We start from the raw sequence: 20,246 nt of genomic DNA, 5'->3' as shown, positions 1-20,246 counted from the left end.
ACAGAGACAGAAGCAAACCATTAGAGACGTTTAAATGCAAAGAATAACCTGAGACTTGCTGGAGGGGTTTTGGGTGGGAGATGGGCTAAATGGGAGATGGGCATTAGGGGGTCAGTTTTCGGGATGAGCACCGGGTGGCACTTGTAAGAGGTGATACCCTAAAATCTCCTCCGGAAACCATTTATACACTACATGCGAACTCATTTGGATTTAAATAAATTAAAAAAAAAAAAATACAAACATTGAGCGAGGCCCCGAATAATTGGAGCCCGCAATACACCAGATACTGCTGTCTTCACTGTTTGACAGATGTGTGTGTGCACCTGTGTGCCAGGCAAGTTTCTGCCCTTCTCCTGGCCCAGACCTGTCGCTGACAGGAGTCAGAGATGCCTACGGCCTCCCACCAGCCACGGAGCCCTCCTTACCTGAGCTTCTCGGTCAAGGTCTCTGCCAACTTCCCCTGCTTACACTGCAGCGTCTCCCCCAGCACGGATTCGATGATGTCTTTCAACTCTTCACACTCTGAGAACACAGACACCGGCCTCAGTGGACAAGCTACACGGGCCGCTGTGCTCGCTGCCTCCAGGGAGGGGGCGGGGTGTACCCCAGGACAATGTAACCCCAGCATCGGGCTCTGCGCATCTCATTCCTCAGCCCCCCAGCTACACGGTATTTGATACCTCCCTGTTTTAGAGCTGAGGGAAGAGCAGCTCCAAGGCGTGGACAGGAACTAGACAAGGTGAATGACTGGTATTTGGCAGAATCAGAATCCACATCCCCTGACACTCACCCTGATCATGGCCACTCACCCGAGCTTGCAGCCTCTCAGGTAGGACACTAAGCAGGGCCATGAAGTGAGGCCCTTAGGACCACAGGACTGACTCATGGTTCCCTTGAGTTGGATAATGAGCACATATCTCAAAGGCAAAAAGTTCACCCGCATACTCTTGTGTGCACTATGATGCGTAAAACCAGAAGCACCTGAAAGCGATACGGCCAAACACTAACAAAGCTTGTGGTATCAGAAGCAGCAGACGGGGTGGGGCGCCTGAGTGGCTCAGTCAGGCGAGCTTCGACTTGGGTTCGGGTCATGACTTCGTGGTTTGTGAGTGCAAGCCCCCGCAGCAGGCTCACTGCTCTCAGCGCAGAGCCCACTTCTCGGATCCTGTGTCCCTCTCTCACTGCCCGTCCCCTCCACTCAAAGCAGCAGGGACTATGACAGCAGCAGGATCACAGAGGAGGAATGTGAGGCACGGAAATCGGGGCAGGGCAGCATGGGGGGGAGCACAGGAAGACTGGCCCAGAGCCATACTGTGTTCCCTCCACCCCAAGCTCCTGGGTGATGTCTTCCTTCGTCGTCTTCACAAGTGGTTTCCCGCACTTGTGTCATGGTTATCAGGAAAGATGCAAAGAAAACTCTGCTTGTCCTTTCCCCAAAGCTCATCATCTCTTCACCTTGCTAAAGAGCCGCTTCCAACATTACTTTTCTCCCCATCAGTCATTTGTAATCCCACCTCCCCTTGTTTTACGGAAAACTCTTGGTAAGGAAACGGCAACAGTTCGGGCTCAGAGTCGTCAGGATTCCTTCCAATTGCCCCGCTGCACACATGCCCCTAACTCAGGATTCCTCCCGCCATGGCAGCCCCCTCTGAATGAACAGGCAGCTGGCCTCCCCATTCCAGGCTGACTGTGGGGGAGGGCCAGCTCCACACACTGGCTTGGGCGGTCACCGGGGCTGTGGTCTCCCCCGCTCACCCTCATTCTCACCGGGCCACTTGACTCCTGGCCCAGGCCTGGCCCTGCTGGCCATCCTGCATCCTTGAAGGTTCCCCAGCTCAGGGAGAGACACAGGAGGGAGCACAGATTGTCTGATGGGCCTTGAAATGCCCTCTACCTCGCCACAGGGTGTCAATGGCTACCGAGGACTCAGGAAGCAGAGCCTGTGCCCAGGAAGCACGGCTTCCCTCTCATCAGGGGAGTCACTGTCTGGACGGCCTCGCTCGTGGATACCGCAGTTTCAGGGAAAGCAGACCCATCTTCCAGCTCCTTGCAAGCTGGCCGTGTCCCCTGGTCCCCACCCGCGCCCCGTGTGCACCATCAGCAAGTTTCCCCAGCGAGCCAGCTCGCTGCTTTGCCAATGGAACCTCAGAGAAGTGTGACGTGATGGAGTTCATTAGTCCGAGACACGAAGGCCAACAGTGATGCAGGATGTGACACACACACACACACACACACAGAGGATCCTGAGAGGACCAGGCATTTCCGGGTCTGCGTCAGGAATCAATCACTAGAAAGTTAACTCTAACCCCGCCCTATACAGCACTGCAAACCAACCTGGAGAAACTGCTAGTCTCGTTTTCCCCATTCTTCCCATCCTTAGCAAAATGAGGGTAAGACACCCACTTGCACTGGGTCGCCCGGGAGCTTTAGTCTGTTAAGCGCCCAGCTCTTGATTTTGGCTCAGATCATGATCTCACATTCCTGAGATCGAGACCCACGTCAGCCTCTGTGCTGACAGCACCGAGCCTGCTTGGGATCCTCTATCTCCCACTCTCTCTGCTCCACCCCGACTAACACTGTCTCTCTCAAAACCAACAAACATACATTAAGAAATACCCACTGCTACTTTTCCTGGATTGTGGTCACAATGGAATTTATCATGACGATGGAAATAGAGAAGACAAAGTCCGGAGAGGGCTTTCGTTTTCTCTCCACACAAAGCCAATTCCTGTCTCCAGGAATACAGACAGTCATCACTTTGGTGACCCTGACCTTGTAGGACTTACTGTATTTCTGCAGCTGGTTGGCCAGGGAGTAGGCAGTAGCTTCGGATACAAGGAATTTCTCTCTGAGGTCTCGGAAGTCCTGCTGGCTTGCTTCCAGCTTGGATTGAAGCTCCTGGTTGAGTTCCAGGAGGCTCATTTCTGTCCCTGGATCAGACACCGGGTCAAAAGGTGCTGCCATGGTGACATGTGGCAGAAGAGGTAGAGCTGGGGACTGGGGAGAAGAAATCAAACACATGACGGGTTAAAAACAAGTGAAATCAAGTAGGTTCAATCAGGACTGAGGGGCGAGGACACAGGAATTCTTTACTTACTATTGGGAACAACTTGAACAACACCCCACAGCACTGGAGAGTCAGCAGCTACAAAAAGAAGGTTCGAGATGCCAGAGTCGAGAGCCCAAGGCACTGCCTGTAGCTCAGACTCCAACCGGAATGACAGACCGAGCACCCGGCACGCCAGGTGACGGTCTGCAGTTGCAATAACAGAATCGGAACGCGGGGGGTGTCATGGAACCTTGGGAGCCACTGCCTTCCAGGTGCCAAGGCTACGCGGATACCCAAGGCTGCCTAGTCTCCCCTGAAGGTCACCACTGATGGGGACCACCCCTCAGCGGCCACTCTCAGTAGCTGTCTACCCTTGTGCTAATACCACAGATCCCGTATCTCTCTCTGTCTGTCTCTGTTTTAAGTTTATTTATTTATTTTGAGAGAAAGCACGAGCACGTGAGCGGGACGGGGTGGAGGGAGAGGGAGAGAGAGAGAATCCCAAGCAGACTCTGTGCTATCTGCACAGTACCGTACAGGAGGCTTGATCTCATGAACCGTGAGATCATGACCTGAGCCAAAATCAGGAATCAGACACTCAACCCAACGAGCCACCCAGGTGCCACAGACCCCATCTCTTTCCAAACACATCTCAGCATCGTTCTCACTGTTCATTCTTGTGTGTGCATAAAAATATCAAGGCAGAAATAGTTTCTCAGGTTTTACTGAGGGGCTGTCATGAAGCCACCCCACTTCTCTTTAAGGTCAAACAGACCTTCAGGCTTTTCCAGTGAGTGAAAGATTCCAAAGACTTAGATGTTCTTCTCTGGGTCTCTCTAGTTTGTCCTCTATCCATTAAAAAGTGTAAGACATGAGGCAGAGCATAATACTAAGTGAATAAATATTTACTTGAGAAAAATGTTTTGTCCCAACTCTCACTGTTCTTCTGGCTGTTTTCCTGTGTTATGAGGCTTTCTTATCCCCTCTTGGGGCACCATGTTGGCTTTCCATTAAACTGATGTTGGATATCCCTATATCCTCGACTCCTTCTCTACGTGTGAGTTGCTTTTTTTGTTGTTTTTATAATGTCACTAAACAACCATATTTCATGCTTGTCACTCACGGATTTCATGTGTCTCTCATAAGATCTCTTTCGAACTGTGAAAATGTTAATTTATACGTATGTCCTTGAATACATGTAATGACCACCTATTTGGAAACATCTATAAACTTGATGATTTGATGACGTTCATTTGGCCTACCCTCATATTTAACAGAACGGAGGTTAACAAACCCTCAGTTTGCTCTCTATACTTAAGAGCCTGTTTCATGGTTTGCCTCTCTCTTTACCAACCCCCCATTGTTCATCTATTGAGTGTCTTAAATTCCACAGATGAGTGACATCATATGATATGTGTCCTTCTCTGGCTGACTGACTTCACTTAGCATAACACACTCTCGCTCCATCCGCGTCATTGCTAGAACGGATACACGAATTCAGTAAAGTCCCAGGACACAAAATCACCGTACAGAAATCTCTCGCATTCCCACACATTAATAATGAAGCAGCAGAAAGAGAAATCGAGGAGCTGAAACCATGTACAATTGCACCTAAAACCGTAAGATACTTAGGAATGAACCCAACCAAAGACGTAAAAGATCTGCACTCTGAAAACTAGAGAAGCCTTACGAAAGACACTGAAGAGGGCAGAAAGAAATGGAAAAACTTCCCGTGCCCATGGATTAGAAGAACAGATATCGTTAAAATGTTGATGCTAACCAAAGCAATCCACACACTGACTGCAATCCCTATCAAAATACCACCAACCTTTTCCACAGAGCTACAACAAGCAATCCTCAACTTTGTATGGAACCAGAAAAGACCCCAAAGAGCCAAAGGAATCTTGGATGGCCTCGAAAGCCAACCTTGTACCCCATATCAAAGCGACTGACAGTACTTTTGCTGCAATACGTCTCAGTGTTTATTGCTCTAGAGTGCCTTTCCTAAGGCAGCAACATGCCATTCTAATCTTATTTGAACTTGTCATTCTCACTATCCTGTTTTTCATGAAATTATACTTTTTAGTGTTTGTTCTGTTGAATCGCTTTGGGTTTCTCCTCAAGACATTCTTATTGTGATGTGCATGCTCAATATTTGTTACCTATTTCCTGTCATTTGTCATTCTCTTTTCGGCTCGGTCATCTCTCTCTTTTTCAATTCTAACAGTTCTTTATTGGGGTCGAATTGACCTAGAGCAAAATGCACAAACCGCAAGCACACAGCTCAATGAATTTAACGTACGTATGCATCCTGTCACCACCCAGATCGAGATATAGAACACTTTCCTCCGTGGCGCAAAGTTCTCTTCTGCTCCTTGCCAGTCAACACCCATTTCCAAACACAAACGCATTCTGAATTCTCACCCTAGACGACTTTTCCTTGTTCTTACACTTCATATAACTGCAATGATGTCGTATGTTCTCCTATGTTCTGGGTTCTCTCACTTGGTGTCTGGTTTTGAGATTTCGTCCTGATTAGCTGCGTGTCAGCCATTGGTTCTGATGCTGCCGAGAAATACTCTGCTTGGGGATTATAGCACAATTTGACTATCCGTGTCCCTGTTGGACAGATCTAGTTTTGGTTATCACACATAGAGTAAGGACGAATAATCATGTACAAGTTGTGTTTTGTGGAGACACCCACTGGTTCCTCCCAGGTATACATCCTAGGAATAAAATGCTTGGGGAAAGCAGAGAAACTGACACACACTTTCGCAAAGGCTTTGTCTCCTTTTAGATTTCCGCCCAAAGATAGGCAGTCCCAGTTTCTCTACATTCCCACGTACCTGGTATTCTCGGTCCTTTTGATTTTAGCCATTCTGCTAGCTGTTAGTGCTCGGTTTAGTTTTCGAATGCTGTTGGTCATTTGGATATCTTCTTTTATGAAGCGCCTTTTGAGATCTTTTCCTCATCAATAAGCTCGGTTCTCTGTAATTTTCTTTGTGATGTGTGTAAGTTCTTTCTGTATTTTGGATAAGGTCGTTGCCATATATGAGGTATTGCAAGGAATTATTCCTGGACTGTGGATTGTGTTTTCACTGTGTATTTTATGATTACTTTTTAAATTTTACGTATTTTGGGAGGGGGAGGGGCAGACAGAGAAGGAGAGGGTGTGTAGTGATTTATGATCAACGAAGGATTTAATACTTTATGAAATCCAGGTTTTGATACTTTTTTTCTAAGTTCTTTATGTTGATAGAAAAAGTGAGTAGGGGAGGGGCAGAGAGAGAGGGGGAGGGAGAGAGATTCCCAGGCAGGCTCCACACTGTCAGTATGGAGCCCAATCCCCCCGGGGCTCAAACCCGTGAAGCGTGAGATCGTGACCTGAGCCAGAATCCAGTGCCGGACGCGGACCTGACCAAGCCATCCAGGCACCCTTCCACGTACATTTTAGAATTCGTTGGTAACTTCCCCCCAAAATGCCTACTCCAATAGGAATCAGGGTAATACTGATTTGGTATTCCAACAATATTGAATCTTCTCATCTATGAAGGTGCTGTACACACGTTTATATGTATCTAGATCTCCTTTAATTTCTCTCAGCAATAGTTGTCTGGAGTCTTCCTTATATGTGTTCTTACGCATTTAATGATTGTGTGGATGTGAATCTCTATTGCGTTCATTGAGTTTAATTTTATTTTGTTTCTAAATTTCATTTTCTAAATGCTCACGGTTGGTATGGGGAAATACACTAGATTATCACACGAATGCTACCGAGGGATACTTTGGGTACCTTAGACGGCATTTTTAAAGTGTACCATGCGGGGTATGGGTGGCCCAGTTAGTTAGGCATCTGACTCTCTGGACTTTGGCTCAGGCCATGATCTCACGGCTAGCGATTCAAGCCCACACATCGGGTGCTGTGACGACAGGGTGGAACCTGCTTGGGATTGTCTTGCTCTCCCTCTCCCTCTACCCCTTCCCTGCTCAATCTCAGAATAAATAAATACACGTTAAAAAAGTAAATAAGGCGTACAATTCAATGCACAGCAAAATCAAACTCCAGCTACCATCAAGACACGGCATTTCTTCCAGCTCACAACTTCCCTTGTGGCCCTTTGCAGTCCATCACTGTCTCCGCCTCAGCCCCAGGCAACCACTGACCCTACAGGTGGGTTTGCATTTGTTAACAACTCTAGGTAGGTGGAATGCTTTGGTGCCTACATTCCTTGGTGCAGCATAAGGATTCTGAAATCCGTCCATATTACTGCGTGTATCGCCAGTTCGTGCTTTTTTATCGCTAAGTAGTATTCCTCCGAATGGCTACATCCTGTCGATTTATACAGTCACCTACTAGTGACCTCTGTGTGGTCTCCAGGGTTTAGCCACTGTGAAGAAAGCGATGGGGACTTTTCATGTACAGATCGGTGTGTGGACATATTGTGTAAATACTTAGAAGTGAAATGGCTGTTCATGTGAGTGGTCAGTGTTTAACTATAGTTCAGCCTCTCTACAGGACTGGACCAGTTTTCATTCCCACAAGTGTTGGAAACTTCTAGTGACTTCACATCCTCACCACATACATTTCCGGCCTTCTTCATTTTAGCCCATGGCGATGGACGTGTAACGCTAACTCACGGCATCATTAACTTGTGTTCCTCCTGATGACTGAGTGTGTTCTGGAAAACTGACCTCCGTGCTTTGGAGCCAAAATATACCACAAAGACAGAGTCTGAGATAAGAAGGAACACTAACAGCTTTCTTGCTTTCCCAGGCAGAGGACGACAGCAGGCTAAGGCCTTCAAAAACTGCCAGCTCCTGCCCCCTGGAGGAAGGGGTTGGGGGTCTTATCGGGAAAATCAAGGTGTGGCCAGTGGTGACAGCAACTGTGTACATGCTGCTACCCTCCTTCCTCATGTCCTGGGGTGTACCTGCTTCCTGATACAGAAGGCTAAGAAGGGAGGAGGGGAGCTTTGCAGAAGACAAGAAAAGGTTAGTTTAAAATCGAACCCTGCGAAAACTTCAGTGAAGCCATTTTGGTTTTTCTTCAACTTTATGCCTTTCAGTGGTTTCAAGCGGAGCATCTTTTCAAGTGCTTTGTGGCCATGTGTATATCGTGTTTTGTGAGGTATTTCTTCTTCGAGACTTTTGACCAGGAGCGCCTGGGTGGCTCAGCTGGTTAAGGGTCCGACTGATGATTTTGGTTCTGGTCATGCTCCCACAGTTCCTGAGATCGAGCCCCGCTTCAGGGTTTGTGCTCACTGTGTGGAGCCTGCTTGGGATTCTGTCTCCCTCTCTCTCTGACCCTTGCCTGCTTGCTCTCTATAGCCCTCTCAGAATAGATAAAAATAAACTTAAAAGACTCTTGACCAAATCTCTTCTTGCACTGTCTTATCACACAAAATACGTGTCAGAACAGTACACTGAACACTACACAGCATTACCTTGAGAAATTAATGAACTAAACACATGGAGAGGTAAAATTTGCTGTGGATTGGAGACCTCAATATGGTTTACATGTCAATTCTTCCCAAATTGATCTACAGATCTGATACAAGGCCAATCAAAATTCCAGCAGACATGCTAGGAAACATTTCTAAGCTGATCCAACACTTCATATGGAAATGGAAAGGATCTTGAATTATCAAAGTGATTTTAAAAAGAAGAAGAATGGTGGATGACTCAAGTGCCTATTCCAGAATGGCCATACACATCTTTTACGCAATTTCGGAGTGATGTATCCTATTATTATTCAGTTGTAAGAGTTTCTGTACTTTCTCACTGAAGCTTGGAAGTTGCTCTACTCCCTTTGTACGTGAATTCCTTGTTCTAAAATTTGGCCAATATTTATATTAGTTTTTATGTGGCGAGAGAATACGGAAGACCAGAAAGCATTTAACTTACCAGAGAGGAAGACAGATCATCACTGGGCATTATGGAGAGGATGACCCTATGAGATTTAGTGAAGTTGCCCCTGTTTCCCCAGCTGGCCAAGACATAGTGGGTAGTAGCTACAGATGCCAGCCGTTTCCTCTGGACACCTTGGCAGTGTTGACTGGTTGGAGCCACCGTGGATCCCGGGTGTCAGTTGTGTCCTAAAAGGCTGAAATCTGGCTGAGGCTCCAGGGCTGTTGGGCCAAGGCAGGTCACCCAGCTGTTGGAAAACACACAGGCAGACCAGGACAATCACCGAGGTCATCGCCAGGCAGCTTTGGCCATTTCCTCCAAGGAACCCACCACCACTACACTTTTTTCTCATGACTTCCTGTTTCCAGACTGAGATCCCCAGGACAGTTGGGAGAATGTGTTTTTCACCACTGTATTCGGGGTTCCTAGCACCGAGCCAAGCACTGAGGAGGCCCTCAGGGACTTCCTTTCACTGATCAGATACAAGTTGCTGCCAATCTCTGACCATCTCAACTCCATTCCAGTCACAAATGTGCTTTCTCCCAAGAGGTAGCGAATCCCCTCCCTCAGAGAGGAACCTGCCCTACCCTCTCCATGTCCCAGGACACTGCCCTGTGGTGAGCTCTGATGAAGACGGGGTTCTCCTCGGGGATTCCTCTCAATGGCTCACTCTGTCATTGGGAAGAGATGTCCTGGGCCTGGCCCCCCACTCCAATCCTCTGCTCTGTCACAACACAACACCCCAGTGCAGGAGAGCTACCACATTGTGTTTGCATCGTTCTCCCACTGCTTTGTCCTCCTCGGGAAACCGTATTGATTTCCAAGTTCTGAACACAGCGTCAGGAAAATGAAGCACTCAACCAATAGTCAAGAAAATCACTGGTCAACAGATATTATGTGTAAAGCCTTCCACATTCCTGACCAGAAATTCAGAAGAATATTATTCCTATTATGACTTCAGATGCAAGGGTCCCCTCTCCTGGCCCCTCCTGGCCTTAGGGCAAAACGATTTGTGGTAAGAATGGACATCTCCAAATCTGATCCAAACGCCACTGATCCCTCCAAACCCACACTTCCTTGGAGGCCATCCACTGTCAGGGCAGCTCCAACGTCGAAGCTCGGGGACTGGGGCAGAGCCTCATGGTCACACCATCCTACCCTTAGAAACGGTGCTTCCCGGCAGTGCAAACCAACCCCCGTCCGTCCTGTGGGGCTCCCTGGCAGATGCACCGTTCACTGTGGAGTGCGTTACACCCCCAGTCCTCACTGCTCACCTCAGGCTGCTCCTTGCAGGGTTGGATACTACTGTACGCATTCCTCAGTTTCTCCAGATTGTTCTGAGCTCAACTTGCCCGTATTCTCAGGTCCTTGGGCAACCACCGTTCCACCATTACCTTGTCCTTCTCTGGGTTATTCTCATGCTCCACACCTGCTGATTTTCTGTCTTCCATAGGCTCCCTCGGTCCTCTGTTTCCAGTGTGGGCTCAGCCGGGCTCCTGCAGGAGACACACAGACAAGGGACCAAGTCAGGTCTCAGCCACAGTCCCCAGAACACGTTTAACAGGCACCTCAGTCCCTCGTGCTCTCAGAGAGACTGAGCGGCAAGGGACTTTGGAGAAGTGAATAACAACCTTATGTTGCAGAGGAAGAAACTGAGGCCCTGAGAGGTGAGGAGATTTTCCCAAACTCCCTCATCGCTTGATGGCAGCAGACACACCAACAGGTGTCTTGGCCGCAAGCTTTCCTTGGACTCTCCTATCACACCCTCCAGGAACCCACATCTGAATTTCAGGGGACACTGATCAAACATCAGTACCCCTTCCCCCGCCCCCCGTTAAAACAAAAATGTCGCAAGGACCTTTCCTGGGACAGTTCCTTGTCACACCTCTACAGTCCTGTAGTTTATACTCAGTTGATTTTCAAGCCTGGCTGACACAATGGGCCCAAGGAACTCAACAATTAAGTAAAATGCATCACAGCAGATATTAAAATGTATTGATGTGGTTATCTATAAGACACCGATCTCCTGGGCTGGAAAATCATCTTTCTGACAGCGGGCGCTCTGCGTGCCCTGTTCATCCCGTCTCCGCAGCGCCTCCATTAAGAGCCTGCCAGGGAAAACGTTCAGTAAATTCTTGTCAAGCAGATAAATAACAGTTATCAGGAACAACTGCCTTTTACCGATCTCTAGTCCCAAACACAGTTCCAAACAAACCCTATCCAGGGTCTGTGCTGAAGCGACAAAAGCACAGCCTTAAGAAAAGCAGGCCCAGATTCCAAAACCAGCTTGACCACATGTCACATACGCTTCCGTGGATGATTTCAGTATCTCTTGGAGCATATTTATCGCATGTATAATAAGAGAAGAATGTATACTGTAAGGTAGACAAATCAGCATGAACCACGAGAGTATTGGATCAGAAAATGTGAGATCATGCAGCACACAGGGGTAGCCAACCTGCAAGGAGAATGAGAGAGCAGGCATCTGAGAAATTCATCTGACAGAAGTCCTCTAGCAGCAGGAGGGCGAGGACTATCTTACCTTAAGCAATCTGAATCACGGCACCAGAAGATGTTACCAGTGGGAGATTCTGCATTGTGTGAATGGAGAGCTCAGTGCTTAGATTCCCCGTGAATGACTGATGTGAGGATCCGTGCCCGAATGAAGACAGTGACGGGGTACCCGGCTGGCTCAGTCGGTAAACCATGCGACTCTTGATCTCGGGGTTGGAAGCTCAAGCCCCATGTTGGCGGTGCGCCTACTTAAAATATAAAATGAAAATAAAAGCAAAGTATGCTACCAACCCGTGGAAGGACAGTAGGCCAGTAGATGAAGGACAGCACATTCTCAAGATGGAAATGCAGGCAGGCCCAGAGGGGCAACAGCACCAGGGTCACGGGTGTCTTTTCGTCTTCTGTTTGCAGAGGTTATGGGTCATAGCTGGTGTGGTCTCCAACTGAAGTTGTTTCCAATCATCTAAGGAACTTGTCCTATCGGTCAGGAGGGGCAGTTTTTGGCTCTACAAGGTTGTTGCTGGAACTGTCATGGTCATCTTCCCCTCCCAGGGGATCAAAACCACAGGGTCAATATTTTATGATGAAGCCATCGGGCATTGTAGGACACAAGCTAGAAAGTAGAGCACGTGCCGTGTCCCTGCTCTTCTAGTCCCAGGAGGCGGGAAACCACAAAACCACTCTCTACCACCACCCTTGCCTCCAGCTCCCGTCCAGCTGCCTACTCTATCAATTTAACACCTGGGACAACCCATGTAGGAACATTCCTTTTGACCCATTTGGAAATGAGAAATGGAGCCACAGAACGATTCAAGAGACTTTGTCAATGTCACACTTTTGCCACCAGGTTTGCACCTACAGCTTGTGAGGCCAGAGTGCTCTCTTTTCTTGTTCTCTATGTTAGGGATGTCCAGGGAGAAAGAACAAGGCCAGCCCCCAATGCCCTGAACTCTGCACTCCCGGCTTGACTGTGTTGTTCTCATGCTGGAAAGCGAGGATCTGAGATACAGAATACCAACCTGAGATAAGACTGCTTTGAGACCTTAATAAAACAAGACAAAACAAGGCTACCTCACAATATTGTTCAGGCCAGACAACAGCCAGGTCACAGTGAAATTTACAACGTCCCCAACATCTTCTTTTCATAAGGAAATGCTATCGCTTCTTTACTACAAGCATAGAATGTCCAATGCTAATAGGCTTCGATATAGAACAAACCCTGCTTACTTCCATCAGCCCCCACCCACATCAACCAACCAAAGCCCAAATCCTATAATAGATCCTCTCATTGAGACCTTGGGGTGTGTTCTTTCTGGCTGCAAGCAATAAAAATCCCAACCTCTTTAGTGAGAGGTGTCTTCCTGGCAATTTGGCTTAAAGGAATTAACACCGGCCTTCCAGGGATGAGCAGCTGTAAACACCCAGCCTCAGGAAGAAAGGTTACATTGTCTGGGAGATGCCTAGGCTCTGGGGCTCCAGACCTGATTTTTATCTTAAAAACTAAAAGAAAATAAAAGACTCTCTCCACCAAACCCCCTCGGTAACTAACATGAAACTTAGGCGCTCAGGCAGGATGTTTTTCTCCACATCTGATTTAAGATAGAGATTAAGGATAAGGTTAAGAAAGAAGCTAGTTAAGAGAGAATGTGTAGCACACATGTAGCTTCCCAGGGCCTGGGATCACTTAAAACCCAGTATTCCTAGCTGGGCTTGAAGCTCCAAGCCTTCAGTTGCAGATGATGAGCTCTCTCTTGACCCAACTAAAGGCAGGCGCTGATCCTCTCCCTGGCCTCTCTAGCCCCAAGTTGCTACTCTGGGCTCTTCTGCCTTGTCTAACTCCATCACCTCAGAAGATATTGAGCCCATGAGGCTCCTGGCTGGCTCCGCTGGTAAACCCGTGACTCTTGATCTCAGGGTTGTAAATTCAAGCCCGGATTGGGTGTAGAGATTACTAAAAATGAAATTCAAAACAAACATACAAAAAGAAGACATGGAGCCCCAAAACAGTGTTGCCGTATCTACAGCTATGTGACATCAGAGCATCACAAAATCTTCTGTTGTCTACAACGTCGCAGGACTCTCCCATGCCACGTTCAGGAGATGCTACATTTCTTTTAGTAATTAGTGAATATCAAGGCGTCCTCACCCCATCCAACTGAAACGTATGCTGTTCAGAATGCATTTGTCCGTGTTGTGTAGCAAAAGCCGAACTCGGTTAGGCGCCTGGCGGTCTCGGTAAAGCACAAGGAGGAATTGGCAGGTTCCTTCCATCTGGTCTCCTTCACATGGGTGCCTGGCCCTTCCCTTCCTTTCTCCTCCCACAACACTGTGGGGTGCTGGTCTCCACTCCTCCCCCCCCCAGCGAGTGAGAGACTCACATGACATCTCTTTTTCCCCCAGAAATCCCGCTCCTTGTATCTGTGCTTACCAGACACACCTTCTGGGTCTTTCTTCATTTTGTTACCTTAAAGTTTTGGCTGACTTCTAGAATATATCCATGGCATATATTTGGCGAATCTTTTCGTTTTTGTTCTTATTCCTACTATTGACGTTTTCATTTTCAAGAGCTATTTTTCTACACCGGTCTCATAACCAGGGAGCATCCAAGGCCTGAGGCCTTAGAATCCACACTGGGCCTGAACCTAGAGGGTAATGACATCACTTCCTGCCTGGTAGGCCAGCAGGCCATTGGCCAGGAGGGTGGGATGGGCGGGGAGAGGTGTGGGGGAGCATCATTCCCATGGGAGTGGCAGCCAAGGAACCCATGTAAAGGGGCCTGTCTCCTGTGGATGAGGCTTGACAGTGGCTGCTGTTTAGGCTTCTGTTGCTCACAGACTCTAGGACCTGATACTCTAGGACTGCTACCTGATTTGCTTGCAAGTCTGGGTAGATGGATGTGCGCGCGCGCGCGCGCGCGCGTGTGGGCACGCGTGCCTGTGTGTGTGTGTGCACAGGGGCAGGCCTGCATCCTAGAGACCGTGAATGTACATTGTGAAGAATACAAGGTTGTGCCCAGGCGACACAGGCTGGGTTTCCATGTATGGGGCTGTAGGTATTCAAAAGTGGCCGTATGTTTTCAAGATACAATTGCTTTGTTGGGCTTCTTATCTGCTTGGTTAATTCTACCCACGTGTCATGAAAGCCATGTTACCAACATGTTTGGCCATAAAGGCTGCTGCATCGTCAGCCCACCAAGATGGTACGCTTTACGTCCTATGAAGTTTTACTCACAGTTTTGAGGAAAAACTTGGGAGGCACAAGCAATGCAACAGCAAGTCTGAGGCCAGTAACACTATCTGCGAGAACCTTTTTCCCACATCAGGACGTGTTCCGGCCTGAGTCGACCACGTGTGGTGTCTGGTGTACGAGGTCGTCACTTACACAGCATGAAGCTGTTTAGGGCCATCTCCCGTGCTGATACGTACATAACTGATGTGACAGGTTGCAAGGAACGAGGCCTCACAAATCCACAGAGTCTCCGTTTGATTCCCTGAAGAGTTCTCCACACACCACATACATCCTGCTCTCAGCATGCCATAGGGAAGACCTCTCCCAATAGGAACCACCATTAGTATCTTTGTCAACAGGTTTCTCACCAGATGCTTACAAGGAAACTTGACTGGGGCATGTTTCTTTTTCCAGGCCTGCCTCACCAAAGGAGATAATAACAAGTAGAAGGAACACAGTTTCTCTTCTAGTCCCCGATTGTCTAGGTGGAGGGGCTCCTGGGTGGCTCAGCTGGTTAGGCCTCTTACTCTTGATTTTGGCTCAGGTCATGATCTCATGGATCATGGGATCCAGCCCTGTGTTGGGCCCCGCCCTGACAGTGCAGAGCCTTTTTGGGATTCTCTCTCCTTCTCTCTCTGCCCCCCTCTCTCTATACCAAAATAAATAAACATTTTGTATGCCAACTGTAAATATTTATTCCTCCAAATCTAAGTGTCTAAATAGAAAAAGCAAAAACTAACAGAGCTAAAAGGAGTAATAAACAGTAATATGATACTAGTGGGGGATTTGAACACCCCACTCAATAAATAAACATTTTTAAGAAAGTGTCTAGGTGGCGTTTTTAGGCAGAGCTTATACATCAGCAGGAATTCAAGTTTCTCTCTCTGAGCAAAGGTACAGTGATATCTGTAGCATTGCTCATTAGTTAGTACCAGATTTCATATTTCAATAATATGTATATTATCCTAAGAAAGAACATGGTTCTCTGTGGAATCAACCCACTTAGGAGCATGTGTTCTTTTTACTACCCTGTCCCATTTCCTTTTATTACCTGTTGGACGAACATCCTTCCCCCAGTGATGGTGCCAGTTCAGAGGTACTGCTTAACCTAGAGGTGAGGCCAAGGAGTAGTGTGCACCCGGCTAGAATGGGGCTGCCTTCAGAGTCAGCCATAATTTAGCTACATGTAGTAGTAAACCAGCCTAAAGTACCATTATGAATAAGTACTGTCAAATTTAGTCATACGGGTTTCATATTTTTGTGTGTGCATTTGTTTTTTTCTTTTGACAGAGAGAGAGAGAGAGAGCGCCTGCAGGTAGGGGAGAGGGGCAGAGGGAGAGAGAGAATCTTAAGCAGACTCCACACTCAATGTGGAGCCTGACATGGGGCTCAACCCATGACCATGGGATCATGACCTGAGCCAAAATGAAGAGTGGGACACTCAATCTACTAAGCCACCCAGGTGCCCCTGTATTTTATTTTGATATCAACCTCTTGGTGCAAATATGTTTAGACGTCGGCAAGGGACCATGGCATCACAGAAAATGACAGAAAACCTATGTGAAGTGTGAAAGATATTTATCAAAGTTAGATTGAGGGGCGCCTGGGTGGCTCAGTCGGTTGAGTATTGGACTCTTGGTCTTGGCTCAGGTCATCATCTCATGGTTCGTGAGATCAAGCGCTACATTAGGCTCTGTGCTGACAGCTCAGAGACTGCTTAGGATTGTCTCTCCCTGTCTCTCTCTCTCTCTCTCTCTCTCTCTGCACTTCCCCCACTTGCTTGCTCTCATGCTCTCTCTAAATAAACAAATAAACATTAAACAAATAATAATGAGTTGTATAATTTCATTCTCCATTAGTGTCTCCTTTCCACCTGCAGAGCCAAGAAAACTTTTCAGCAGAGTTCTCACTTTCCAACAAATATAATCCAAGGACATAATAATTTGAACTGTTAGCCCATACCCTCAGTGTTTTCCCATAACCTGCCTTAAATACCAGGTATTGCCATTGCCCACTCCCATGTTCAGTGAGACTGGTGAGGGTGGTAAGTGATGTGGTATATCCAGGTCATATTCTGTTTCTTGCGCTACTTCTGTACTCTGCGTGTCAACTTTTGTCTGCTACTGTACCTCGGACCGCACATACAAAACACAACAAATCTTTTTTTTTTTTTTTTAATTCTTTGGAGACAGCACGAGCAGGGGAGGGGCAAAGAGAAGAGGACAGAGGATCTGACAGGCTGACAGCAGCGAGCCTGATGTGGGGCTCGAACTCATGAACTGTGAGATCACGACCTGAGCCGAAGTCAGATGCTCAACCAACTGAGCCACCCATGTGCCCCATCAACAAATCTTAAATGTATAGGGACTCTGCACTGATCCTGGAGAATGTCAGGCAACATTTAGGATTCTCTAAAGGCTCAGAATGGCTCTTGATCTGCAAGGCCCAAGATAATTTCCCTTTCCTTTCCTTAGGGGGAGTAACAACACGTTCCTGATCTAAACACCTTATGAGTTCCAAGACAACACGCACGCGCACGCACGCACACACACACCACTATTTTCTTTTTGGCAAAAATGTTTACAAGTCTGTGAAATGCCTTCCATCTGCCCTGATCCCTCAGGCATATGTTTCCTGAGTCCCTGTTGGTCCCCCTTTATCCTTTGTGTGGAATCCTCTCCTGCTTTTGGTGTGTTTTTGTTTCTAGGGACATCTTGGAGGAGGACCGCTTGCTACCCAGTGTTGCAAGATTGATAGTACACGGGGTGTACGGCCACCAAACCTCACTCATCTCCCCTACCCCAGGGCATTTAGCCCATCACTGACAGGTGCAGAGGTATGAAGTCTCCGTTTCCTGGCCTGGAGATGAACTCTTAAACATAACTTACCGCTAAATTCTCTTACAGCTATCAGGACAAAGCCTCCCCATGGCACTTTACTTGAAATCACACTATCGACGCCAACTGACCAGAAAGAACTCTAATATAAGAAGAAGACAGAGTTTGACTCAAACCCGGATTAGGATAGCTGCCCGGGGAACCCCATCCTCAGGGGGAAGAAAGTGCTCCGGAGAATGAACACTTTTTACAGGGTTACCTATGCTTTACATAGAGAGCCACAAATCAAGGTCACAAGTACATTCCTGAAAAATGCCGAGGCCACTTTCAGACAACAGGCTTGAGCAATGGAAACTTCATCAAGGCAGAAGGGCCCACAGTGACCACCTGGCTGAATGCAGGGACACGCCTCAAAATATCCACAGGCCTTCACTAACCAATGGGCCACTTACAGGCAAGGTTACCAAAAGAGGGAAAATCCCACATGGGGCTGTGCCTCTTGCCCTACCCCTTCCCCCCACTGCCTCCTTGCAGACAGTCTCTGCTGTGCTGACCTGCCCTCTGTTCCCTGCAGTGTATTCAGTCAACTTCCATCCCCTTTGTCCTGCCTCAGGTGAACCTTCTCACACCCGCTCTGCCCCTTCCACACAATCCTCGCCCCATTTTGGGGGCCCCCATCTGATCGGGAAGGACAACACAAAAAGTTCAAAAAGATTATAGATCAACATAGACACACAGGAATCACGAGTTTTAACATCACGGATGCAGGGAGTAAGAGCATTGATTGAAATACTAATGACAAATGCTTCTCCTCACTGCATGCCTGGTGGGCCAAAAATCACCCTTCAGGTTGGAACAAAGTTTATCCACCATTATGCTGACTTAGAAAGAAGTCTACCATGATTTCCCTTAAATATTAGGCCTTTAGACAGATTTTCTCTCAGCAACACCGTATACAGCAATTAATGCAAAATGGATCACAAACCTAAATAAAAGAGAGAAAATAAAATTTCAAGAGGAATTCTGGAGAAAATTGTCATAAATTTGCATTAAGCAAGAAGTTCTAAGACACCACAGCAAAAGGACAGTCAGTACATAAAAGAAAAAGATTAAGAAATTGAAGTTGCTTAAAATTAAGAACCCTTTTGTGGGGAGCCTGGGTGGCTCAGTCAGTTAAGTGTCTGACTGTGGCTCAGGTCATGATCTCCCAGCTGGTGGGATCGAGCCCCTCGTCTGGCTCTCCCCTCTCAGGGCAGAGCCTGCTTTGGATCTTCCATCTCCCTCTCTCTCTGCTCTTCCCCCACTCTTGTGGGTGTGCTTTCTCTCCCTGTCTCAAAAATAAATAAACATTTTTTAAAAAGCAGTGTAAGGAAAAAAAGAACTCTTTTGCATCAACACATACCAATAAGGAAATGAAAAGACAAGCCACAGACCAGAGAAAATAGCCTCAGATTGAACTGTAGGAATGAAGGAATAGTATTCACAAGAGCCAAAGAACTCTTCCAACTCCAAAACGAGAAACAACAAGGTTTTTAAAGTCAGTAAAAGACATGAGAAGACATTTTGTCAAAGAAGACAAGTAAATGACTCATAAGTATATGAAAAAGTGTTCAATATCACTGAAAGAGGACCCAGTTGTAGCCTTAAATACCTCCATTTTGACCTCTGTCACTTTCTGGTTAAGTTTCCTTTCCAGCTTATCTTTTTTTTTTTTTTTTAAGTTTGAGTTGCTTATTTTGACAGAGAGACAGAGAGACAGAGAGCGCAAGCTGGGGAAGGGCAGGGAGAGGAAGAGAGAGAATCCCAAGCAGGCTCAGCGGCCCTTGTCAGCGTGGAGCCTGACACGGGGCTCAAACTCATGAACCATGACCTGAGCCGAAATCAAGAGTCTGACACTTAACTGACTGAGCCACCCAGGCACCCCGTCTTCTTGAGAATTGGCTTAGTAACATTTTCTTTTCTCTAGCTTGCTTCACTGTAAGTATCCAGTGTATGATACGTATAACTTGCAAAATATAGGTGGGTCGAGGACGTTATCGCTAAGGCTTCCAGTAAACAGTTGGCTGTTAGTAGTTAAGTTTGGGAGGAGTCAGGAGGTATACACAGAGTTCTGACCTTGGGAGTCAGCACCCTTAACCCCGCCGGGTTCAAGGGTCATCTTGTGTCTCTATGTGCTGAGGACATGGTCCTATGTGTTGAAAACTCTCAAATAATCCACACACACAAATACCAGAGTCAATGAACTAATTCTGGAAAGCTGCAGGGTACAATATATACAAAGATCGGGTGTGCTTCTATGCACTGGCAATGAACAATCCGAAAACAAAATGGAGAAAACAATTCTAGTTACAATTGCACCCAAAACAATAAACTATTGAGGAATACATTGATTCCAGGAGAAGCAAGACTTGTGCACTGAAAGGTATAAACCATTGTTGTAAGAAATTAAAGAAGACCTAAGGGGAAAACCCCTCCAGTATTCACGTATCCTAAGTCTGAATGTAGTTAATATGGCCACACTCCTCAAAGGGATCTAGAGATTCAATTCGATCAAAATCTTTCCCTCTGCTTTTACTTTTGTTTTTTCCTTTTCCAATTTTTATCTAAATTCTTGTAGTTAACATACAGTGCAATCTTGGTCTCAGGAGTAGAATTCAGTGATTCATCACTTACGTACAATACCCAGTGCTCATGATAACAAGTGCCCTCCT

The 20,246-nt window shown here is 47.1% G+C and overlaps 2 protein-coding genes across 3 annotated transcripts in view; one reads left to right on the top strand and one right to left on the bottom strand.

Moving 5' to 3' along the window:
* LOC112865116 (NBPF family member NBPF6) overlaps nt 1–20,246 on the top strand; it is a 95,948-nt gene that overhangs the window by 28,778 nt on the left and 46,924 nt on the right. The window lies entirely within an intron of this gene.
* The window catches only part of LOC147578295 (putative NBPF family member NBPF5), a 32,402-nt gene that overhangs the window by 4,498 nt on the left and 7,658 nt on the right, over nt 1–20,246 (bottom strand). Inside the window, exons 1-5 of one of the 2 annotated variants that reach the window (XM_086717992.1) lie at nt 10,231–10,255; nt 8,954–9,203; nt 3,098–3,145; nt 2,787–2,997; nt 426–522 (exon numbers count right to left, since the gene is read on the bottom strand). In XM_086717992.1, the coding sequence (XP_086574118.1) occupies nt 426–522; nt 2,787–2,997; nt 3,098–3,145; nt 8,954–8,983 (386 nt within the window). In that variant the 5' untranslated portion in view covers nt 8,984–9,203; nt 10,231–10,255. Of the gene's footprint in view, nt 1–425; nt 523–2,786; nt 2,998–3,097; nt 3,146–8,953; nt 10,453–20,246 lie in introns of those variants that run through there. The other variant, XM_086717991.1, reaches the window with a different exon arrangement.

This window comes from Puma concolor, chromosome C1 (assembly GCF_028749965.1).
Source record: "Puma concolor isolate L17-30 chromosome C1, mPumCon1.1.hap2, whole genome shotgun sequence".
NCBI lineage: Eukaryota > Metazoa > Chordata > Mammalia > Carnivora > Felidae > Puma > Puma concolor.
The sequence above is the reverse complement of the archived record's forward strand: the minus strand, read 5'-3'. Positions and strand labels throughout refer to the sequence as shown.